The sequence below is a fragment of the Budorcas taxicolor genome, chromosome 22 (assembly GCF_023091745.1).
Source record: "Budorcas taxicolor isolate Tak-1 chromosome 22, Takin1.1, whole genome shotgun sequence".
Lineage (NCBI taxonomy): Eukaryota > Metazoa > Chordata > Mammalia > Artiodactyla > Bovidae > Budorcas > Budorcas taxicolor.
Window position 1 is genome coordinate 48,017,161 of NC_068931.1, and position 26,859 is coordinate 48,044,019.

General features: G+C 36.8%; 1 protein-coding gene across 1 annotated transcript in view; it reads right to left on the reverse strand.

The window, feature by feature from the left end:
* Positions 1-2,592: 2,592 nt before the first annotated feature.
* Positions 2,593-26,859, reverse strand: part of SMAD2 (SMAD family member 2) — an 84,142-nt gene continuing 59,875 nt past the window's right edge. The window contains exons 5-11 of the mRNA XM_052660253.1: positions 25,733-25,867; positions 23,463-23,537; positions 10,617-10,670; positions 9,266-9,478; positions 6,787-6,924; positions 6,326-6,470; positions 2,593-3,240 (exon numbers count right to left, since the gene is read on the reverse strand). Coding sequence (XP_052516213.1) covers positions 3,117-3,240; positions 6,326-6,470; positions 6,787-6,924; positions 9,266-9,478; positions 10,617-10,670; positions 23,463-23,537; positions 25,733-25,867 — 884 coding nt within the window. The 3' untranslated portion in view covers positions 2,593-3,116. The remainder of the gene's footprint in view (positions 3,241-6,325; positions 6,471-6,786; positions 6,925-9,265; positions 9,479-10,616; positions 10,671-23,462; positions 23,538-25,732; positions 25,868-26,859) is intronic.

Below are 26,859 nucleotides of genomic sequence, written 5' to 3' on the forward strand. Positions count from 1 at the left end.
CCAATACAGAATAAAAATGAAGCTGCCACTGGCCAGCCAGGCTGAAGCCAGTGGGAATAAACTAGCCTCCAATTCCCTAAACCAGCCCTAAGATGTGTGTAATCCAGTGTGAAAACCACCATTTATTTTGAAAATGTGATAGAAGGCATGATCCTTCAGTTCTCATGTTGTTAAACTGAGGACATTACCAGCACTGTGTAGAAGAAATTCTAAATGATGTTGCTAATTTAAATAAAGAAAAAATTCTACAAAGAGGAGATTGTATCACTTAGAAGAATGAAAACAAACCCTGTAAAGGAAAAAAAAAAAAATTCAGCAAAAATTAGGCCACAGTGGACAAAACAAAAAGCAAAACCAGCATCTCATTAAAAAGCAAATTAAGACCACTGAACATATTCATACAAATGTAACCACCACCACCACCACTGAGTCAACTGCTTGACTGGCCTAACTGCTGAATACAATAGGTGCTTCCAAAGAGCTGAGTCCCCGCTTCATACTGTGTGTAAGAATCCCACCATAACTGCAGAGATGTGACCCATTACTGAAACGCTACAGACGGTACTGCTTTGCTTAACCTATCAATGCAAGAGTAACAGCCCGGACTTTCTATCATTTTGAGTTGTTCTTTGACCCCAGACAAGGAGCAGTATTCCCTAACATTACACGACTTCTCAAGTACAAAGGACAGGGCCTCCACACTTTCAACAGGTCTGACAGTGGTGATACCTGGGACTTTTATACCATCCACAAGGCGGGCTGTACAAGTAGTAATCAGTGGGCAGCAGGATGCCTGGAAGCAAGCAGCCAGTTGCTACAGTCGTGAAAATCTGCCCAAGGCAGAATTAAAGAAAGGGTTGCTCCCATTAAATGGCAGTGACCTGGTGCAAACTTTTTATAGTAAGGACTTGAGGAAGAGGAAATACTAACAAGAATGACACATGAAGCAGTCCATTACAAAATAAGGCCACCTTCAACTATTATAAATTGTAGAACCAATCTGATCCTCAAGTTTGGATCTGTGAAGAGGTTTTTGTATAAAGCATAAACACCTAATAAATGATGAGTTTCCTTTAAAATATGCCTTTGCATTTGATGCCATTTTCTTTGCCAAGAATGCCTATTTTTCCCGGGCTCTCCACATGGCTTGCTCCTTTCTCACGTGTTAGCTCAATCATCACTACTTCACAGAAGCTTTCCCTCTGCTTTGCTCTATCACAGTACCCTGTTTATCTCCTTCACAGACAAATATGCTAATTGAGTGTTAGAGTAACTGCTATCTCGGCAAAGGCAAGGGCCATAGCTGTCTTGTTCACCTTTACCCAAAGGCTAAGAAAGTTCCTGGCACACGTAACAGGTGAACAATAAATATCTGTAGAACAAAAAATCACTCTACCATGTTCACATGAACATATACATGCATACACAAACACAGGAAAACGGGGAACATCCGACAGAAAACAATCAAATGCGGAAAGTACTGAAAACAACCCCTGTACATACAGGTGAATATGGTTATAAAACACAAGTACCAACCAAAGATAATCTGTCTTTAAAAATATGAAAACTTACTAGAAAGGGACCAGGAGTGGTTACTGGCTGTTTCTACTGAGATGCAAACAAGAAAAGTTTAAACTGGAATGAGTTAATAAACTAAGTAAAATAAGGATTATCTGCTGTAGAATGACTTCCAACAGAGCTTTTGACACCTCTGGTCACGCCTGTCCCTGCAGAGCATGAAGCATGGTGGCTTCTAACCGTCACCACATATTCAGGATTAGTTAAGAACAGCTCAGACCACAGGTATCCATAAGATAAAAAACTTGCTAAACGGCTTCTCCCCCAAATTTTACAATTCAGAATTCACAATTATGTAAAATAACACAGATTCTATAAATTTAATACAACATACCTTAAAAGCAGATGGCCCCTATCTGCTGATCAGACCTCAGCACTGCTTTTCTAGGTATTCTGCAGAAGCAATTACATTTACAAAAGGTCCACTTCATAACACAATCTGGTAATTAAATCCAATGAAATTCAACTCAAAAGAGGTTAGCTACTGAAATATTTGAAAGTATCTTTTAAAAAGGGGGTTTATATTTTTAGACTGAATTTTCAGAAAGGATATATTGAAATAATTGCAGTATATCCCTGAAAATAATTATACTGCCACCTGTGCACTTTTTATGAGGTGTAAAGATAAATCAAAAGACTGCCAGGTTATACAAGCCTCTTATTAACTGTTGAAACTGAAATTTGGTGTAAGACAAAAGGGACTTACTCCATATGAATTATCATTGTACCCAGAATTAACTGGTGCTGGCAGTATCAGTACAACCATTGATGGTGATGGATGTCATGCTACACTGTTTTGATGGAAAAGTAGAAATGGAGGAGAGGTTTAGAAAGATTTCCATAAAGTTTCCTTATAATGAGATTTAGCAGTAAGTAAACAAACACAGAAAGAATGAATATTTAAGACCCACTGAACACATTAAGGTCAAGGATTTCAAAAGTTAATCCACTTTTCTTCCCCCAAGAGTTTATTTTTGGTAAAAGGCAGAAAAATTAGTTTTTCTACAAGGGAAATCTGCTTCTAAATGATAATTTGAAAATCTTGATATATATTATATATTAAAAAAGACACACAAAAATAACAAAAAAGTGGGAATAACAGATTAGGTACTGTAACTTTATAAAGGCTTGCCTAAATCAAGAAGCAGCACACACACACCTAATTTATGCAAACTAAAAATGTATATAAACAGCACAATACTGTGATACTGGATCATGATACATTACCTGTACACATAACTACTACTGTTATTAATAAACCTTTGGGACACTCAGTTTTATGCCCAACAAGACATCAGAAAGTCTTTAAAATCTTCTCTTCCTCCTTTACGGGAGAGTATTTCTAGACATTAATTTTCCCATCTAATATTCGAACATAGGAAACCAATTCCACAAGGTGCTTTAATTGATGAGACCTCAAGTGCTGTTTTCTCTTGAATTTTTGGATAGTAAACAGTCCACGGGGACCACACACAAATACTATGACAGAAGAGTTGGTACATTAAGTCTTTTGATGGGACTTGATTGGTGATGAAGCTTTATGACATGCTTGAGCAACGCACTGAAGGGGATCCCATCTGAGTTAATACTTTGTCCAACCACTGTAGAGGTCCATTCAGATGAAGTTCAATCCAGCAAGGAGTGCTTGTTACCGTCTGCCTTCTGTTTAAAAGAATGAAAGAAAATAATTACGAAATCAAAAGAATAACAGGGATATGGAAGAACTAAGATAAATCAATAGGTTGTATATACAAAAACCTAGATTCCTTTTTGAACGAGTATTAAGTTTGGACATCTATTATTTTGAAAACTGTTTAATCCTTAAAGTCTAACAAAGTACTTATAATGCTATAAATAATCACTGCCAGGGCAAGAGACATAAACCAGCACTGTCCCAAGCAAATCAGAATATATATAGTCACTTTACTTATTAATCATCCGAAGAATAGAAAATACTCAAATAGAAAATGAAGTCCAAATGGAACAGAGTTCAGACTTAAAGTATATCAAAACAAAAATTCTGACCCAAGCTTACCACAGAATGTTCAAAGCTGGGGTTCAATGTCCCCTGACAAAACAAACAACCAACATCCCTTTTAGCAAAATCATGCAGGTTTTTAATAAGAAATACCTCTAGTACTTCAACTAAACAAGCTATCCTATAAAAATCACAAACTGTTCAAGAACATCCTGTCACTTCCACATACAGATTTTAGTTCTTATTTATTATATACAGTAAGTCAGTAAGTCTGTTTGCTTCAACATGACAACCCTGCAAACGTGAGGAAAGGCCACGATCAACTCTTCGCCTCCAAGCGACACATGCTCAGCATAACCTAGAACTACCACTGTATTTCAGAGGATGTGGTTTTCCGCAGCAGGTGGTAGTGGTGCCCTGCGACTCCCTTCAGATTCTCAGTGTTCTCCAGCCCACTTCCAACTGTAGGTATCTGCATTTCTGTGCCTGCGAACCTCTGCTCTGTCCATATATGGAACAGACCAGAAGTGCCAGTGAATTAACATCTCCAGGAACAGACCTCAACCAATGACACAGGAATTGGCATTTAAATGCCCAGTTTCCTTTCCCTCCAAATGGGGCAATTCTGAGTGTCCTTTACTCTTTCCCCAAAGTTTTCCTAAGAGAACAGCTCTAGTGGCCCACCCACTAGAGGAGGAGGCTTAAGAATGGTGTGAGTCGTGTTCCCTCCCCCGCCTCTCTTCCTTACTCCCTCGTTCCTTGGCAGGGCTCCCTCCATTTCCTGGGTAAACTTCCAGCAGGCAGACCCTTGTTTCAGGGTCTGAGCCTCACATTATCTGTGCCCCTGCCTGATTATTCACTTCAGTTGTAACTCACTTGACTGAGACATGAATTCTTTACACATCTGTATTCCCCCTTACTATGTCTCCTGATTTTTATGCTGGGAATCAAGCTGGCACTTAAAGAAACTGAAAAATAGTTTAGAAATCCAAACATCAAATCTATCTCCTCAGCACCTCTGTCATTAAGGATGAAAGGTTCCACAGTTCACAGATATATGAGTATCTAAGTTATTTTGATCTGTAAATGTTAAAGGAAGCTTTATTATCCAAAGTAGATGTACCTGAACTCCACTATCCATGAATACATACTGTGTATTACTGCTTCTTGTGTAGATTTTATATTATCTCTGGGTTAAAGAACAGCAGAGACCACAGTGAATGAAAGACAGTATCTCTTTCCACCAATCAACACTCGTCTTAACAGGAGACCCATAGGTGTACATGGAATTCTCCCTGACCTATGTAACTCATGTTTGATGCCACTCTATTTCTGCCATGCTTCACATTATAATCTTTCGAAGGAGAAAAAAGAAGTCTGACCTAATAAACTGCTATCAGACAGTACTATCTGAATCTAATTTTAATATCAACTCAATCCAAGTTCAAAGGGAAAAAGAAACTCAGCATTGTTTAAAGTTCTCCAATCTCAAAGGGGAAATGATTAAAACAAAAGAGAGCTACAGCAAAGTCAAAAAATGAATTCTTGCACTAACATAACTTGGACAAAACAGTGACAAGTCTCACTTTAGATACAAATATATAACACATTGTATATTTTTATAGAAGTAGTCAAACCAGTAGATCTCAAATCTCATCATCACAAAAGTCATACACCTCAAAATTTAAGACAGGGAATCAAGTTCAAATGAAATAAAAATTCTAAGAAGGGCACAAACTGCTTAATGAAACAGGAGTATTATTACTATACCATATGAGTATCTTCTTAAGCAGACATTCAGACTGTAAGTAATGTGAACTGGAAAAAGGCTAAGTATTTTATTTATAGTTTATTCATTATTATGCTGATGAACTATTCCCTTTCTTTGATGTGGAATCCAATCAACTGTTTAATTTAGCAACAGCCTAATTGATCTTACTCCCTGATGACAGATTGGTTCTGGTAAAACTCACTTATGTAACTGCTACTACTATCCTTAGAGAAGAGTCAAGGAGAGCTTTCCTCAGGTCCCATCTCTACCACTGAGAACGTGTCCTTGGGCAAACTATTAAATCTCACCCAAGTCTATTTCCAAATAAATATTGAGTTTGGACCTTTTTTTTTTTTAAACTTTACAAAGACTGCAACCTTATAAAGAAATAAAAACAGCAACAGTAATTCTTAGCCATGCTGAGAGGCATGAGATACTGCATTTAAAACACAGCACAGTGCCTAGTACCTAAATACCCCCTTCTATTACTGAATAACGTTCAACCTTTTAACCTTATATTGAAGTCATCTCAACTTCTTTGTCCAGTCCTATCCTTCTTTACTTTCTATACTCCAGTCAAACTGAACTGTATTCTACTGCCAGGATCATCACTTTCCACCCCTGTACACCTATGACTACTGAAATCCTAGACACCTTTTAGAACCCAGACTCTGGGCCATCTCTACCTCTCCTGGCCCCAGGAAAACAGCTCTCCTTCCATGAACTGATAACCCTTCCAATATGCCATTTACAGTATTTAACACTCTGCATTCTGTTACAATGCCTGTCCATAATGTTTTAATTCTATGTTCTATAGTGCCAGCACAGGAATTTGTACTAGTTTTGAATCTAGAGGCCTCCAATTTTCTTTTGTTATTTTACATAAAAATTTGCTCTCTATAAACTTCAATGAAAATACGGATAAACTTCAGAAGATTCAAGGAGTGGAAGAAAAAGAATTACACTAGAAATTTAAGAGTTGAATGTGTATTTCATACCGGTATTCTGCTCCCCACCCTTTCACAAAACTCATTCTTATGGTGCACATTCTAGTTAGCTGATACACGGCTTCAAAACCCTGATTAACGGACTGAGCCAGCAGAGCAGCAAATTCCTGGTTGTTGAAGATCTTCAGATTACAGCCTATGATCGAAAAAAAAATATAGAAACATTATGTACAAAGAAGATAGTATCAGAGAATCATTTTGAAAGAGCTACAGATACTAGAATGGTGGTGGTGGTGCAGTTGCTAAGTCGTGAAACCCCTTGGACCCTAGCCAGCCAGGCTCTTCTGTCCATGGGATTTTGCAGGCCAGAATACTGGAGTGGGTTGCCATTTCCTTCTCCAACAGACATTTGAATACGAGCATGCAAATCATCTCCTGATTCTAAAAATTAATAGCAAAGAAAAACTCAGCAAGTTGACATGATAGGCTCATTCACATTGCTGCATCCATACCTGGTGGAATTTTACACACGGTTGCAGGGTGCCAGCCGTATCTCTGATTACAGTTGGGGCTCTGCACAAAGATTGCACTATCACTTAGGCACTCGGCAAAAACTTCCCCACCTATGTAATATAAGCGCACTCCTCTTCCTGAAACGAAACAGACATGGAATTAGTTTTACAACATTTACTACTTCAACATCATTTCTGAAGGATTCTTAGAGGAAAAAGTAAAATGGTATAAAGTATCTTGATGATCTCTCTCACAGCTATGCTTTTCTGAAATCTAACTTTGAAACATACTATTATATATTTTTCCAAGTATTTTTTCAACAATGATTTTATTGATTCGTAAAGATAATACATGCTCATTAAAAGTGCTTAATGTAGAAAAGTGGATAAGCAAAATAGAGAATTCCAAACAAATCATATTTTTGAATAAAGCAATTTAATTCATTTGAAGGAATTAACTAATGTTAGATTAATATGCCTTCATTATGATACACAGTTTTCCTTTTCAAAGAATCCACTATGCTTAAGAAAAAAAATAATAAAAATTATCACCTGCCCCTTTTAAAACTATTTATTATTGTGGTAACCAGATCTCTATTTACAAAAGCAGAATGAGGTAAGAAAAAATTATATCGGGAGATTTTAAAATACCTCTTTCAGAATTTGACAAATCAAACATGCATAAAATATAAGAAAGACAAAGATTAAAAAAATGAAAACTGTGAAAAGCAGAATTCTAAGACAGCACTTAACAGTCTCGTCCCTGGTATGTTTATCTTCCCAATTATTCAGTCAAACACTAAGTAGTGCTTAAAGGAATTTTTCAGATGTACAGTTCTTAAGTCGGCTGACCCCAAGAAACGAAGACTGTCTTCAGTGGGCCTGACTTAATCAGGTGACAAACCTTAAAGGGGCTGGGCTGGTCCTGGCGAGAGTGCCTCAAAGTGTGAGGGAGCAGAACTGAACAGAGTCGTCACTGCTGACTGAAGATGGAGCAGGGCATGCAGGTGGCCTCTAGTTGCTGAGAGTAGCCTCTAGGGGACAGTCTGTAGGAAATGAGGATCTCAGTGCTACAACTTCAAGGAAGTGGACCCTGTAGTAATCACCTGTGAGCTTGGAAGGGGACCTCAAGCTTCAGATGAGGTAGGGTGAAAAAGCAGGGTAAACCTACTTATTTAGAAGTAAATATGGTAAGGTTAACGTCCTGTTAAATTTCTATGCAGAGCCCTAATGAGAACATAGAAAAATCAGAACTATTTTAGTTAAAGAAGGGTGGATATTCAGAGGCCTTCGTCACCTACAAGACATCTGAGTACCTCAATGAGATTATATAAAATCTATACATCAAGCAATATTTGAGAAATTTCACACGGAGCCAACTAACATCTCCGAAATCACTAGCACTTTGTAATATCACACTGACTCTTTGATCAGCATTACTTCTCATAGGAGGTAATGGTTAATTAAATGAAAACAGAAGCACACTATTATTAAAAGAAGTTTCTTTAAGGTGATGAGAATTATGTTCGGTTATTTTAGTAGCACTCAAACTATTTTTTCCCTCATTGTCAAAAACCAAAACCAAACAAACAAAAACCCCAATGACCCAAAATGTTGCTATTCATGTCTTAAATATATGCAAACTTACCATATTATGTGTTAAAACTAAAGATTCAAAAAAATTAATTCATTTGAAAATCAAAATAGTACACTTACTACATATTAACATAAACAAGTTTATAAAAAGTTATTTCCCAAGTAAGGAAAAAATTAGTGAGAAGAGTTTTATATCTTTGCAAACCTTAATGTCTGGCTTAAGACAGAAGAATTCTCATCAGAGTCTATGTTTAACTTCTTGCAAAATCGCAAGCCTTGTAAGCTCTGGAATACTTCACTGTCGAGTCACAAGAGAGTGAAAATGGCAAACGGCATCTTAGTACCATTACGAAAATAGCTTTCACCTCATAAACTCTCTGAGAGGGTACCTGGGACCACCACATTCTAAGATCCCCTGAATTATTTCTGAACAAGTTAATGGTGGTTTTTGTTTTAGATATCTTGCTTTAGATTAACAGTGTACAGATCTAATATATGAATTCACTGAAGCGGAGAAAAAACTAGGAGATGTAAACAAACTGAAAAAAATTCATGATTTGCTAAAATTACAACCCTAAAATCTGAACATGACAATTTTATGACTGGTAGAGGCTCAGCAAAGGCATTTTAACACATATTTACTGATGGACTTCCCAGTGTCGAGGGTGCCAAATAAAGAGGAACTGAAGATAAAAGTTCGCAGAGAGAGGAAAGATCACCAGGATCACTACTGAAGGAGGTGAAGCTGTGCAACGTGACTGCACTTAAGCTGACAGGGAGAAGGCAGGCTTTCTTGCACACAATCTCTTGATGTGGTAAACCACACAGTGCTCACGTTATGAGTAAATGGCATTGGTTTTTCACACAAGGAAAATAAACATACCTATATGTCTTCTTGTCATTTCTACCGTAGCATTTCTGTTTACGTTGGAGAGTAAACCTAGGCAGAACCTCTCAGAATTTGATGGATCTGTGAAGCCGTCTACGGTGAGTGAGGGCTGTGAGGCATGGAAGGTCTCTCCAACCCTCTGGTTTAATTCATAATATGCTATTGAACACCAAAATGCAGGCTCTGAGTAAGTAACTGGCTGCAAGTCTGGCAGAGGAGAAAAACAAACCCATAAAAGAAATGTTGTATGAACAATTCAAGCCATGTCAAGCCAAGAATAGACTGAATATCATTATCTTTACGTGTTCTATGCCAGCCTATACTGGCAACAGCCCAGGAAACAGACTTAACATCTACATCACGAACCCCAGATTCCAAAGATCACAGCAGATTTTCAATTTCTCAAATTTCCCCTATCTCCTTAAGTCATCTAAATCTTCAAACATCTTTTTTAGACTTTATGGTGCATTACTTGTTCTATTAGTAATTCTACCCCAACTGCACCACATGTAAAATAAGTCAATTTGCATTATACAATTAATTTTGGGTAGGATCAAGTAGAACAAAGCTAACGCAAGGATTAATACATCAACAGCCAAGGATTAAAAAACAAAACAAAACCTGTCATGACAGGATACAAAACATGACATTTGTCAATTTTAACATGAGATTCTCACCGAGTTACCCTAATTACAAAAAGAGAAAGCCTGCATATACACAAGGAACAAAAAGTAATACAACACAAAGGATGCAAGTGGAAACACAGTATAAAGCAAAAGAATCTACATATTTCATGGGAAAACAAGGACCATATATATTTCAGTGCTGTAATTTTGATTAAAATGCATAAGGAATACCACAGAAAAAAACACGACAATTTTGCAGAATAAATTCCAATGTGTAGAAACTAAAGAGAAATTGTGAAACTGTATAAAATGAAGACCAAGGTGCATATACACACACACAAACATACATATGCACATGTATCAACACGAATACACACACGTTAGCAATCACACGTATATATCTCCCATATCACTATTACAAAATATAATAGGAACTAAATATACCCATAAAGTCTAGCCATACAGGACATAAAATTCCTCATGAATAATGGATATGATTTCCATGAATAAAAATTAACTTCTTATGTTCATTATGTGCCAGGGGAAAGGTGTTTTAGTAATATTGAGGCACATTTTCAATATCATTTTTAAAAAAGCACTAATTTGAACAATCATCTGTTACTCACTGAGCTCTCTTTCTCCTATATACGGAAAATAATTACCAGAAAGGACATTTAAATAAAAAGGTGGAAGAGTATTTCTAAGTATTTGCAACTTACCCAAACTATGATTAACAGGGGAAAGAGTCGTAGGAGATAATTCTGCTGGAGATCCTGAAACAAAAGGATTCAATTTTAAAACAGCTTATGAAAGAAAGTATTTTCAAAACCTGTGACCAAATAATAAAATTTATTTTATCTAGCTGTATTAATAATCATAAGTAATAACACAGATAATTTGCCAAGAATTCAAATGCTTAATGGGATGTTTAATTTCAGGAACTTCAATATATAAAAGAGAGAAAAAAGTCCTGGTTTCAAGTTACCCTCTTGAAAGGCATCCAATGTTGCCAGTTCTTGGTGTACCTTTCCAGAAATATTCTGCAAACCATACAAGCAAATATATTTCTTTGCCTCCTGCTTTTTATGTACAAATGGTAAACACAATTCTGAACTTTGCTTTTGTATTCAGTTCAGTTCAGTCGCTCAGTCGTATCTGACTCTTTGTGACCCTATGAATCGCAGCACGCCAGGCCTCCCCTTACATTATGGTATATTATGATTCCATGTTGACAGGTGTTCAGGTTACTCTCAATCTTTTGCTTTTAAAAACCAAGATTCCAATGAGTTACTAATCTTGCACATTTTGCATAATCTGAATTGTATCTGAAGGACAGACTCTAAAAGGGAAATTGCCAAATCAAAGGACTCTCCATCTGTAACTTGGATAAATTTTGCCAAAATTGTCATCTTCAAAGGTTGTATCGGTTTACACTCCCAGTCACAAAATAGTGAGGGGAGGCTCATGTGTTATTGCTGATAAATGAGAACAAGGTCTCAACAAGTATAGTTTTAATTTGCATTTCCCTTATAAATGACACCCAGCAGCTTGATATTTGTTTATATTTTATTTCCTTCCTGTAAATAGTCTGTTCTTTTCTTTTGCTCAATTTTCTATTGTGGTGTTGATCACTTTTCTCACTGATTTACAGAAGGCTCTTTATGTTTTAGCAATATTAGTCCTTTCATGGTATGGGATGCAAATACTTATTCATCTGTCTTATTTTTCAGCCCAATTTTGATTAAACAGAATTTAAAAACTTCTATGTGACATGATTAATCAATCATTTCGGGGTATGTGACAGTTTGATAAAAGTGGTGATAGGGGAAATTCTTTTCTTACTCTTAACTTTAAAGAAATACTTCTAGTATATGCCCATTAAGTATGATGCTGGCTTTGAGGATGAGAGATAAAATTCTTTATTTAGAAATTTTACATAAATAATCATTCTTAAGCAGTAAAGAGCTGCAGATTTATGTTATAAGCACGAATGTTATGCTGCCTCATAAAGTCAAGCTAGAAGCTTTACGTCTTTTCTGTGTTCTGTAACAGTTTACGTAGTACTGGAATAACATATGCTTTAATAGTTTGGTAGAACTCCTGTGTGAGATCATTTACAGTTAATAATTTTCTAGGGTTTATTCTAAGACATTACTCTATTTCTTCTACAAAAGAGGACTGTTAAGACAGCTCTACTCTCTGCAGTCAGTTTCGGTAAACTATATTTTCTCACAAAAAAGTATTTGTTTCTTCCAGTTTGAGGTAAACTGGTTAAATCTAATCAAGAAAATAAGGAAGGAAGGGGCACAAACACAAAAAATTAAGAAAAAGGAGCACCACAGACAGAAGAAAGAGTGAGACGTCACTTCACTCAATTTCAGGCAAATTTTGAACCATGTTTGCCGTAAACTGTCGTTAAATAATCATAACTATAGGATACACTTTGTTTTCTCATCATTATCCTCTACATATGTTGAGAATGTTACCCGAAAAAGCAAGACCTGCAGCTCCCCAGTTTTAAAATTATAGCAATGGCATAGATGTAGAGTAAGGCCAGAAGCCCCCTGGTGTGCCCCTCCCTCTCCACACCCCGACCATGAACGAAAACACCAGGCAACATGGGAAAAACGGCAGCCCCCACGTAAACAAACGAATCACAAAATAAAGAACAGGTGATGATTTTTGAGAAGCCAGAACAGCCTTCTATAACAAAGTTCTTGTGTTCTTTTTTTGTTCCTCAGTTTGAAAAATCTGTTGGCAAGTCATAACAGGTACAGCTATGAAAGGTCAAAATATATTTAGAACAATGAACTAAAACCCACTGCTGTTTCCTGAAGCTAAGATAAAATAAACAGAGCCACTATTAGAAATGGAGGAAACGGCCCAATTTTTCACATCTTTTAACTGCTTACTCTCTCTATTAAATACTTATTAGAAATGACCAGCAGAGTCATGGTTTTTTAATTCTGACTGAGTCTAGTCGTATGTGATGAAAGTTAGAACTGAAGATTACAAAAAGTTGGTTATAATCACATACAAAATTTTTAGAAGTTAAATTAAGATAAAAATGTATTAGGTAGCAGAAGTTTTTAGAAACTAAAAAAAAAAAAAAAAAAAAGAGAGAGCCAGGTTAAATTATGATTAATCTGTTAGTTGTTCATATATACATGCTACTACTTAAGTCTGGGACTCGCAATTATGAGAAGCAATAACTTAACTATTTAAAGCTAGTTTCTATTACTTGAAGCTAAAACATCTAGAGAAATCCTTGTGCACACAAGTTTGCATATATTTATAGGATACATTTTTCAACAAGGAAATGCTGAGCAAAAGGAATGTGAGGTTAAATTTTTATAAGTACCAAAGTACCCACCCAGGATGTTTGGTCCCACCAACAGTTTATGAGCATTTCTTCACTCTATGTCACTACCTTTTGACATATGACAATTTGAAAGATTTAAATGGGGCAACTCCTACATTTAAAATTTTTATTTATTTTTATTTTGTTATAAATAGTGCACTCATGTCCTTTACGTCCATTTATCTATTAAGCACTGTCTTTAACCTCTTGATTTGTGGTTTTAAATCTAAAATCAATTATGAGACTTCTTATACATATTTCCCCCAAGTTTTTTGGTTTTATCTTTCAAAATCAAAAAAATTTTAATAATATTATTTTTTAGACCACTTTTAGCTTTACAGTAAAATTGAGCATTAATAATATACAAGGCTTCCCATTTACCCACAAATGTACAACCTCCCCTGTCATCAGTGTCTTGCATCACAATGTATATTTACTACAACTGAGGAACCTATATAGACATTATCACTCAAAGTCCATAATTTATATTAGGGTTCATCTTTGGCTGCTGTACATTCTATAAATTTTGACAAATGTACAATGACATGTATTCACCATTATAGTAGTAGCATACTGAATACTTATACTGCCCTAAAAATCTTTGTGTATTAATCCCTCCCTCCCCTTAAATCCCTAGCAATCACTGATCTTTTTACTGTTTCTATAGCTGTCTGTGTCTTTCCCAGAACGTCATACAGTTGGAATCATACAGGTATGTCCTTTAGTTCATTTGTAATATGCATTTAAGGTTCCATGTATTTTCATGCCTTTATTTGGCAGATTTCTTTTTAGCGCCGAATAACATTGTCTGGATGTGCCATAGTTCATTTACTCATTCACTTACTGAAGGACACCTTAGTTGCTTCTAAATTTTGGCAATTAATGAATAAAGCCACTATAAATAACCAAGTGCTAGTTTCTGGGTGTACGTAACATAAACTTTCAACTTTAGGTTACTACCGAGGGGCATGACTGCTGATTGTATGCTAAGTATGTGCAGCTTTGTAAGCAGCTGCCAATCTGTCTCCCAAAGTGGCCATACCATTCATTTTGCATTCCCATTAGCAATGAATCAGAGTTCCTACTGCTCCACTTCCTTGCCAGAATTCAGATTCTGGTCATTCTAAAGGTATGGAGCGGTAATGTTCTAAATGTCATTTACTTAAGTTTACAATCCTTTCTTCTGTGGTTTTATATCTTCCATAATTCTTGCTCAGATTATTTTAAAACTTCAAGTTCTCTCCAAATGGGATTCATTTTGATATGACTTACATATTTAGTATCTATTTTATAACTTTTTGAGAAATATTAAAATTAGTTTGAATTTCTTGAGCAAAATTAATGGCAAAGAAATGTATATTTTACTTTAAGTTTCAGTATACAAACTAACCATAAATTATTATCTTTCCAATAAAAAAATAGACTTATTCTTCCAAAAGGCATATATGGGAAGACAGAAAAGTTAAAGGCCTTAAAATAATTTCATTTTATCATCTTTAAATTCAAATTACAAAAAACAGTCCCAAAGAACTAAAATTATCTATGATTTTGTTTTTATACCAAAAAAGGCTTAAACATATGCTTTAAAAAAAACTCATTTACTGAATACAGAGACCAATCACATTCACAAACCTTTCAAAAAACTGATCATCATGCTGGTTTACTCCTTCCACCATATCCCTACCTGACCACCAACCAAGTCCTACCTCAGCAAATACTGCAAAAGCAGGCATTTTTCTCCATCTCTTCTGAAACAAGCCAGAGAAAGCCTAATGCAATAGTGTAGTAGTCAGGAACAGAATTTCTAGAATCTGAGATCCTAGGTGCAAATTCCTCTGTCTCTTTCTATCTATCCTTCTATGACATTCATTGTGGTACTGCTTTTTATGAATTAAAATACCTGCTTTTAATTTTTCATAATGAATATCCACTTGTTGAATAATTCAAAATGCTGCATCAGAAGTTTAATCTGTAAAACACTGTCGAACTTTTGACACAGAATGGTACAAATTTGAGATAAAGCAAAACTAAGATATAGGAACTATGTAAATCCAGTTTAAAAAATACATACTTCCTTCATGTTTCTTTATTATGTTCTATGTATTTCCAAGTGTTCTATAAGCATGAATTGTGTTCAAAATGAGAATACAGTTGCTCTTCTTTTGTTTCTATTAGTAACTTGTACAATAAGTATCAGAAACACTTAAAAATTGTATTTTTACCAAAAGTGACCCCAAAACTACAGATTCATTTAAATTATAAGTCATTTACTGAAAGGGATGAGCTCTTCCTACATTAAGTAGGGAGTGGTAACCATTTTCATTGCTGGGAGTATCTGCCAAGTTAGCACACACAGGACTGTTTTTGCCAAAGGACAAACCAGCTAAAAATTTAACGGCCACACACAGGCAACTGGAATCGGAGAAGCTCAAGCACAGATACAGTCCTCTTCATTTGCCAATTCTAACTCCCATATCTGACTTGAAGGCAGGTGAAAATTCCAAGTAAACCTCACCTTCTATCAGACTAGAAATGAGGGAAAGCGTTCATAGTCTATGAGGTTGGAATGCGGCCGTCCCATCTGGGTCCCTGATACATGCAATAAAGATATGAAAACAAGCAAGATCTCTGAACCAATGAAAGCTTGGGTTCATCATTTATACACAACGTTGATGGATGCTTATGTTTATATGAGACACATTCTATAACAAGAGTCACTTCATCAGAAGGATGTAATTCGAAATGTGTACCATTTAATAAGAGACTCAAAATACATGAAGCAAAAACTGACAGGACTAAAACGAGAAAGAGATAAACCCAAAGTCACATTTAGAAACAAGTCAGAGTTAAGATTTAAGCAGTATCAGCAATGACCTCAACCAAAAATGACACCTAGAGTAACACTACAACTGCACAAAATTCTTTTCAGCTGTAAATGGAACTGTAAATCAAAGTAAGTATGCCACACTGCAGCATAAAATAATTCTTAGTAAATTTCGGAGGCCTGAGATCATACACAATATATATGAAACATAATGGAATTAAGTTAGAAATCAATAAACTGTCTAGAAAGCCCCTACACTTCTAAAAAATCATGGATCAAAGAAATCAAAAAGGAATTAGAAAATACTTAAATGATAACAACAAATAATGAAAAATAACATTAAAATTTGTGATATGAAGCTAAAATAAGGGTTGGAAGGCAATTTTCAGTTTTAAAAGCTTACATTAGAAAAGAATCAATGGGAAAAAAATAGAAAAGAATCAACGATCTAAATTTAAACCACAATGCTCTAAAAAGACCAAATTTAATGCAAAGTTAAGTAGAAGAAAATAACGAAGAATAGAAACAAATCAAGTAGTAAAAAGAGAAACACAATAGAAAAATTTAAGAAGCCCAAACTGGATATTTAAAAATATTAACTGATTAAGCCCCTGCCAAGACTTATCAAGAAGAAAAAAATAAATTATCAGTATTATAAGTAAAATATGGTACATCAAGATTTGCATGATCTTACAGACATCAAGGGGATAACAAAACATTAGAAATGACTTTATAGCAATAAAATTTACCACGCAGATGAAATGAACAATTATCTTTTAAGACACAAGCTACCAAACTTACATAAAAAACAGAAAATAGAGAATCTAAACAACTTTCAATTTAAAAAACCCTTCCCTTTAAGAGATGGCTTCTCTAGTAGGAGCTATCAAGTAGTTAAGGAAGAAATAATAACAATCCTATGCAAAATTTTTCAGAAAATAGTAGAAAATCTCATCCAATTTCGAGTCCATTACTGATACTGAAGCTACAGGAAAACATTATATGAAAACTAAAGACCAAAATCTCTTATAAATATAGACTTGAAAACCCTTTAAAAGAATTATCAAATCAAACCCATAAAAATTTTTATTAAAGTACAATTTATTATAACCAAATAAGGTCAAAATTGGTTTGTTATCAGAAAAATCACTTCGTGAAACTCACTTCAAAAAGGAATAAAACTGCATGATCCTCTCAGGAGACGCAGAAAAAGTATGGACAAAATTTCACGGCCATTCATTACAAACATTCAAAGCACCAGGAACAGAAAGAAACATCCTCAATCTGATACTCCATTAAAAATCCATAATTAACATCTCACTTATTCAGGAATTATTAAATGTATTCGCTCTATGATCAAGAACAATGTAAAAATATCCATTCTTAGTATTTTTATTCAACAGTTTACTGTAGGTCTTAGCCAGGACAGAAAAAGAAAAAAGCATAAAAATGAGAAAGCAAGAAGTAAAACTGTTTTCAGAAAATCTTAGGCATCTACAGAATACTAGATACGAAAAGTGACTTTAGCAAAGTTCAGGGAAAAAAATCAACAGACAATAATCAAATTTTACTCTATATTTTAGGAATAAACAATTGAAAAATAAAATTGAAAAATAAATTTATAATAACAGTAAAAGGTTAAAACAGTGAAGCATGCATCTCATAACAGCTATACATCTATGCTAAAAGCTATAAAACACTGCAGACATGGCACACCCAGTAAGACCGTTACTCTAACGTTCACAAACCTGACTCTCTTTTCCTGGCAAATTACTTTCCTATTTTGAGAAGATCCTAATCACGACAATGGACTGCTCCTGCTCTGAGATCTCACTTCCCTCAATTTACTTCTCATCTCCATGCAGTCAACTTTCTTCTCTTTCTTAATTGTTAATTCATCTTTTTTATATTTTCTCTAAATACACGCATACAGTATATACTATGAGTTAGGTACATCAGAATCCCAGGGACGGGGGAGCCTGGTGGGCTGCTGTCTATGGAGTCGCACAGAGTCGGACACGACTGAAGTGATTTAGCAGCAGTAGCAGCTACTGTTACAGCCCTATGTGAAGTGAAGTGGCTCAGTCGTGCCCAGCTCTTTGCGACCCCATGGACAGTAGCCTGCACCTAGCTTCTCCATCCATGGGATTTTGTAGGCAAGAGTACTGGAGTGGGTTGCCATTTCCTTCTCCAGGTATTCTTCCCGACCCAGGGATCGAACCCAGGTCTCCAGCATTGTAGACAGACGCTTTACCGTCTGAACCACCAGGGAAGTTCCACAGCCCTATGAGTTAGGTACTATACTACCCCTAGCTTACAGATAAGGAAACTGCATGCCATTATCAAGCTAGCATAGAGCAGAGGGACAATTCAAGTCCAGGTAGTCTAGTTCAGAGGCCAATCATGCTATCCAGCAGCCATGCATCTGGTTAGAGATGCTGTCTTCTGAGTAGAGCACGTGAACCTTATCTAGGGGTACACAAAATGACCAGGTTCCAAGAAGAGAAGGTTAGAACTAAATCAAACCTGTATTTCTTATGATGTTCATTCAGCCTGAGCCCTAATGTCCACAGGGTTTAAAGAATGAAGGCTTGACCGGAGAAATTAAAAACATAAAGCAAAGCAAAAAATAACATGTACCTGCTCATACAGTTCTGTATTTTACTTTATTTGTCCACTGGCTTTCTTTTTTAAATTTTATTTATTTTGGCCCGGAGGCTTGCAGGATCTTAGTTCTCCCAACAGAGATTAAAGCTGTGCCCTCTGAAGTGCAAGCACAGAGTCCTAACCACTGGACCACCAGGGAATGCCCCCTCTGGTTACCCTTTTAAAAACTATTAACTCCTTCTATCCCAGAAGGGTTTCAAAGATTAATTTAATCATGTCTTCCCTCAGGAAAAGTATGGACCAGAGTTTAAAGAGAGGTCAATTTTGTTCTAAATTGGGATCCTGCAGCAGTCGGAAAATTCTTGTCATTGCGCTAAGAGAATAGATAGCAGGTAAAAGACTAGTATTAAAGCTACTTTTTTTTTTTAGCATCTCAAATATTCACGCTGTCACTGTCCTTACAGTAAATACTTTTAAATGTGTCATTTTGAAAAAGATAGTAACATTTCCTCCACTGAAACAGAATTAGAAATATCAGGTTATGTTCAAAGCCAGCCCCAAAACAATGAATTCATTTTGATTCAGCTTATTCCACCCCCCCACTGGATTTTGATCCATTACCATAACTAGTGATTACTGTTGTTCAGTTGCTAAGTCATGTCCGACTCTTTGGGCTCCCATGGACTTTAGCATGCCAGGCTTCCCTGTCCTTCATTATCACCCAGAGTTTGCTCAAAGGCATGTCCATTGAGTCGGTGGTGACATCTAACAACCATCCCATCTGTCTGCCACCCCCTTCTCCTTTTGCTGTCAATGTTTCTCAGCATTAGGGTCTTTTCCAATGAGTTGACTCTTCCCATCAGGTGGCCAAAGTACTAGAGCTTCAGCAGCAGTCCTTCCAATGAATATTCAAGGTTGATAACATTTAGGACTGACTGGATTGATCTCCTTGCTGTTCAAGAGACTCTCAAGCGTCTTCTCCAGCACCACAGTTTGAAAGTGTCAGTTCTTTGGCTCAACCTTCTTTATGGTCCAATTCTCACATCTGTATACGACTACTAGAAAAACCATAGCTTTGACTATACAGACCTTTGTCGTATAGTCACGTCTGTATGACATGACTGCAGATGTCTCTGCTATCTCTGTATACTCTGTCTAGGTTTGTCACAGCTTTCCTTCCAAGGCAATCATCTTTTAATCGCATGGCTGCAGTCACCGTCCACAGTGATTTTGGAGCCCAAGAAAATAAAGTCTGTTTCCATTATTTCCCCATCTATATGCCATGAAGTGATGGGACCACATGCCATGATCTGAGTTTTCTGAAAGCTGAGTTTTAACTGAGCTTTTTCACTCCCCCCTTTCACCTTTATCAAGAGGCCCTTTAGTTCTTCCTCACTTTCTGTCATTAGTGGTTTCATCTGCATATCTGGGGCTGTTGATATTCCTCCCAGCAATCTTGATTCTGGCCTCTGATTCATCCAGTCCGGCTTTTCACATGATGTATGTAAGTTAAACAAACAGTGACAATATACAGCCTTAACACAGTCCTTTCCCAATTTTGAACTGGTCCGTTTCTAACTGTTGCTTCTTGATCTGCATATAGGTTTCTCAGGAGACAGGTAAGGTGGTCTGATAAGAGATCACAGTTTGTTGTGATCCACACAGTTCAAGGTTTTCTTACAGTCTTGTAGTTAGGGACGTCCTTGGCATAGACCAGCTTGTTGGAGGGCAAGTCCTTGCCCAACTTGTGCTTGGATGTGGAGCAAAAGTTCATGAAGGCCTGGGCCACCACCAACAGGCAGTGGCTACCACCATCACAATGGCTATCCGTGAACCTGGTCTTGGTCAAACACAAAGTGTGTGTTCTTGATCACATTCATTGAGAAGCACAGGACAGCTGCGGGCAGGTGGGCGCATGGTCAGCCGGGCATCGGCAGCCCTTGGGACATGGGGAGAGGGGCTGGCCTGCGGCCTCCCCACCCTCCCAGCTCTGGCCTACACGGTGACCATGGATTTCCATGCAGCTGGGGAGACAGGTCCAGAGAGTCAGGCAGTGAGTGAGGCCTGTTCCTGCTGCACCCTCGCCCCACAGTCCCAAGATGAGGTGTGCATACTCAGAGGTGCTCTCTCGTGGGGTCACCCATGGGCATGGCCATGGTCCTCCAACCCTGAGCACTTGCTCAGGACTAGGTTGGCTCCAGGAGACGCAGCCCTGCAGACAGCTGATCTCTGACCCCAAACACCACCTGCACGAGAGCCATCAGATGGGTTACAACAGCCTCTAGCCACATGTCACTGTTTAAATCAAATAAAGATAAAAATTCAGGTTCTTGGCTGCACCAATTACGTCAAGTACTCCTAGCAGCATGTGGCCATGTGGACAGCACACACCTAGAACCTTCCACCATTCCAGAGAGGTCCCTGGACTGTGGCCCACCAGGCTCCTCTGTCAATGGGATTTTCCAGACAAGAAAACTAGTATGGGGTGCCATTTCCTTCTCTAAGGGATCTTCTAGACCCAGGGATGGAACTCAGGTCTCCCACACTGCAGGTGGATTTATTACTGACTCAGCCACCAGGGATGTGCCTAACCAGTGATTATATTCATCTTATTGCTCCTCTCATGTTTCACCTATAGGATCCAACGGGCACAAATTGGAATCCTTATGGCCTTTTGTGCCTGGCTTCTTTCACCTAATATAATGCTTTCAAAGTTCACCCATGTTGTAGCATGCACAAGTATTTCATTCCTTTATGTGGTTGGATAATATTCCCAAGTATGGATATAACTCATTTAATTTATCCATTAACCATCTGATAGACAATCTGGGTCATTTCTACTTTCAGACTACTATGAATAATGCTTACATTTATGTGCAAGTTTAGTTTGGAAATGCTTTCAATTTTCTCGAGTGAAACTGCTGGGTCTTACTGTTATTCTATATTAAACTTTGAAGAACAGCAAATCTTTCCAAGGTAACTGAACCATTTTACATTCCCACTAGCAATGTATGAAGACTCTTAACCTCTCCAATCTTCATCAAGACTTCTTATTCTTCTGATTATGGCGCTTCCCTGGTGGCTCAGTGGTAAAGAATCTGCCTGTAATGCAGGAGACCTGGGTTTGATCCCTGGGTCAGGAAGATTCCTTGGAGAAGGAAATGGCAACCCACTCCAGGATTCTTGTCTGGGAAATCTCATGGACACAGGAGCCTGGCAGCTACAGTCCATGGGTTCACAAAGAGTTGGACTTTGTTATTACAGCCATTCTAGAGGGTGTGAAGTGATATGCTATGATTTTATTTGCATTTTCCCTGATGACTAATGATGTCATCAGAGTATATTTTTATGGTATTCATGTCTAAGTGTCACAGAAGCAACTGTCCATCACAGGACAAAAAGGAACATGGCTGATTTAGGAATACAGTTCTGTGAGGTCCAGTGGCTAGGGCTCTGTGCTGTGGGTAGGGAATGAAGAACCCCGTAAGTCATTCAGCCAAAATGAAAAAAGAAAAAGATTCACAACATGCTATATCAAATGACCATCATCTACTTTTCTTTGTTATTTACTATTCTGAAAAGCTATAAAATATGATTAGCTATAGCAGAAGCTTCTTTACTTGGAAATCGAAATAATGAAAGAATTTAAGCAACAGAATTATTATAAAGCCAACCACCCAAGCCCCTGCCATTTAGAAAACCACTTGCTGCTGCTACTGTTGCTGCTAAGTCGCTTCAGTCGTGTCCGACTCTGTGCGACTCCACGGACGGCAGCCCACCAGGCTCCCCCGTCCCTGGGATTCTCCAGGCAAGAACACTGGAGTGGGTTGCCATTTCCTTCTCCAATGCATGCAAGTGAAAAGTGAAAGGGAAGTCGCTCAGTCGTGTCCGACTCAGCGACCCCATGGACTGGAGCCCACCAGGCTCCTCCATCCATGGGATTTTCCAGGCAAGAGTACTGGAGTGGGGTGCCATTGCCTTCTCCGAGAAAACCACTTAGATTACCATAAATATAGAATGCCTTAGTATACACTGTGTAGAAAAGCTATGCTGTAACTTGGCAGGTTGTGATATTAAGGTGTCCAATCCTTAAGATACAACCAGGATGGAATAGATCAAGATATACAATTACAGGGACATCACAGCTACTTCACTGGTAACCTACTAGTTATGATGGGTTATACACATTCTGTTATATAACAACTTCTCTATGTGTGTAACATTTATTACATGTCAAATTTTTTTCTTCATTGTGTTTAAAGTTGACAGCGAAGTATTAGAAATTGAAGTAGGTCGAGTACAATATACAAGGTACTTTATGTAAGCAATCTACTATAAATCAGTACTATTAAGTTGAAAGAGCACTAAAAAGCTGATCCCCATATCTTATTTCCAAGTTCCTCTGAAAACCTGTTATTGGGTTAATTAGTCTTTCATCACGAAGACATTTATTCATAAAGTCCCTAAAACTTTCAACAGAACCACGAAACACTTTAAAAATATCTGAGTGTTCCCTGATTTTTATATAACTCTAATAAGAGGAAATCTTAACAATTATTCTGCAGAGTAGTACGTGTTAATCTTTCACTGACAAAGAGAGTCACCCTCTCTCTGATTGCTCAAATATGATTAAATCAAAATAAAAGATTCCATTTTTTTTTTGATAGGTGTCCCAACTTTTCTAAATATATGGGCTAGTAATAATTTTAGTGAATTTCAAACATGACAAAATTGTGTATTTAATTACTGAGTAACTTTGAAAGTATTTTTTACCTGTGTCCATGCTTTGGTTCAGCTGCTGATCGCTTGTTTCTCCATCTTCACTGATATATCCAGGAGGTGGCGTTTCTACAAAAGTTTGGAACAAATCAAGTACAGCTTCAATTTAATCTCAATGCCTTTTCTCCCAGCTACCATAGATAACCAACAAATCACTCCAAATAACATATAGTGTTACATAACATCACTATAGAAAATAGTATTGGATACTGAGGGCTTATGATTCAGGTTCTGACCCAAACCTTATAGGTGAATCCTTAAAACCCACTTGTAACACAACTGAGCTCTCTGTGCATATTGTCTTAGCTATTATTTACATAGCTGGCTCATTCTCATTTGTATATTTTCTGGGGCAAGAGCCAAAAATATAACTTCAAAGATGCCTCAGTTCTTAATCAGTATGTTTAAAAGAAATTAGTAATCAAAGAGAATTTTTTAACTAATGGCCATCATAAATGGTACTTAGACACACAACATAGGCACACAGGTTTCAGGATTACAAAGTAATAACAGGCTGACATACTACACTAGGTTCTATAGGGCAAAATATGGTAATATAGTTCAGGAATGGTCTAGCCTGAATTCTACCTAAAAAGTAGATTGCTTGAGTGATTTCTAAACAGTAAATCCTGAATGCTTGAGGCAGAAAATTAAATTCAAATAAGACTGCTGCTACACAAAACTGAGGTCACTTACTTTCTGAAAATACGTAAGACTCGAATGTGTCATTTCCAAAATGGTTTATGAACAAAATATTTATATTCAGAAAGTACTTGAATATCTGAATATGCTTCATGTAAAATAAAAAATTTATACAATTTTACCAATCACAATTCCAAGCAGGAAACAGAAGTTTAGGTGATGCAGGGTAAAGGTCTCCTTCATGAACTCTTGACAATCTCTCTTCAATAAGTTAATTTTAAGTTTTAACTTAAGTATCAAACTTTTCATTTTAAATGTCAGTGCCCCCCAATTTTTAATATGAGAATAAAATAAATTCCTTCATAGTAATACTCGAACAACAAAGAATATAAAAATAAGAATATATTCAGTTATGTGCTATTTTAAAAGTTAAATAAAATTAAAAAGAGCTAAGCTTTGCCAGTTTAACCACCAGGTCTCAAAGGTATAAACAGGGAAAAATACTGAACTGATAAATATGCTATTCTTTTTCATTTTTCTCCATTACTATTTATATATAAAGTAGTAGACAACAAAGGTATAACTAGTGTCTTGGAGGAAATGTTACAATTTCTTTCGCAGTGGAATAAAAAGTGAACATCAAGGCACTGTCCGGAAAAGCGGGTTAAGCATAATCTACACGTGATTTTCCACTTTGTAAAAGACCCAAATTTACACAAAGATGATGGAAAATCAGCCCAAATATCTCCACAGGTAAAAGTCAAACATTTTGATTAACATCTTTCTACATAATCACTGGGTAGGTGTCTTACAAGAGCAAATGCTTACACCTCAGTTTCCTAAGGATTGCTGAATTATACTAACTTCTACATCAGATTTAAGGACTCCCTCAATCCAACACACTACTCACAAATGTAACTACTTCCAGTCAAATTCCTCTCCCTACAAAATGCCTTGCGTTCACCTTGCTTCCACTTGTCCTAGCCCCTATTTTCCACAACAAACTCTGCCCTGCACTAACTCCTCAAAATGTTTATGTTTCCTAATAAAAGCAGCTTTAAATCTTATTTTGGAATAAACAGTAATAAAATAAAAAAGCATTAAGATAGTCAGAAAACACTTTTTAACCTTAAAATTAGCTGTCTTTAAAGTCTTTACCTCCAATGAACAAGCATTATTTCCACGATGAGACACATTAAGACAATTTTTTCACTATAGCTGAAACTTGAAGTTCCTTACACATTTTCAGTGGTATAAATAAAACATAAAAGTGGAATAGATAAATACTACACACGGAGAAAAAAATTAAAACACCAAAAAATCCAATGTACAGCTAAATACTCATGCTTATACCTTTAGTTTGTACTGGACATATAATGTAATAGAGCAGAATTTGAGAATCATGTAGTTCATTTTATTTTTCAGCATTACTGAGTCCCAGATGAAACAGAACTAAAATAGAAGTTTCCTCATTTTTCAGTACAACATATATGTTGCTATGTCTGCAGAACTAAAATTTTTAAAAAGCCAAACCATAACTTATTAATTTATTAATAGATGAATGTTTATGAACAAAATTTGCATCTATCTCACAGTTTAGGAGACTCAGAAGGCAAAAATACCTGGGATATAATTACTCTGTGGCTCAATTCCTGCTGGGAAGTTAGTGTTTTCTGGAATGGAGTGGGTATAGTCATCCAGGGGGGGCAGTTCTGTTAGGATCTCAGTGTGCCGGGGCACCAACACCGGGGGCAAAACTGAAAGAGGGAGAAATCCAAGTTAATGGCAGAGCAGATGAGGGCGGACCCTTTTATTCAAAGCTTCCACACACAAAAGGATCAGCCCGATTAATTTCTGAAGTTTAGGATCGACTTATTTGGTATTATTTGGCTACTGAGAAACTGACAAACCTGATTATGATTTTAATTTACCACGAAGTCCACAATCTAAATCTCCAAGTTCTGACTTATCTCGTACTTCTGGGGAAAGAGTGATCCTGATTGTATTACATGACCACAGAAGTTCATAAATCCTCACTGGAAAGGTTGCAAAAAGATTTGTGAAATCAAGCTTTTTTCCCCCTAAATATAGCAGCATTCTAGTAAATTTCAAGTACTAAGTAAACTAAGTCCTGCTCTGAGTTTTACTAAACTGCTTAGTTACAAATGGTATCATTGAAACACATCAAAAAACCAAAGAGCGAAATGACTTAAAACAGTTAATGCAGCAGACAGGTAATGAGACTTATTCAGTTCTAGGCAGACTGTGTGTCTATAGGATTAGAATTTCCTAGACATGTACTTTGATGTGAAATGTTATTTCAAGAAACTAACATATCTTTCCCTCTAAGATACATTTTTCCATAACATATAATCAGCATTTTTTTAGTATTTTTAATTACTGCCAAAAAATATACTGAATTCAAGGCAACTTTAATTAGAGTTTTATGCTCCCCTGGTAGCTCAGATGATAAAGAATCCACCTGCAATGCGGGGGACCTGGGTTTGATCCCTGGGTCAGGAAGAAAAGGGAATGACAACCCACCCCAATATTCTTGCCTGGAGAATGCCACCGACAGAGGAGCTTGGTGAGCTACAGTCCATGGGGAAGCGAAGAGTCGGACACAACTGAGCAACTAACACTTTCACTTTTCACTATTAGAGTTTTATAGTAAAGTTTCCTGGGTCAATTAGGTGTAAGAGTACCTAATATACTTAAATTCAAGCATTTATCTAAAACGAGGGGAAAA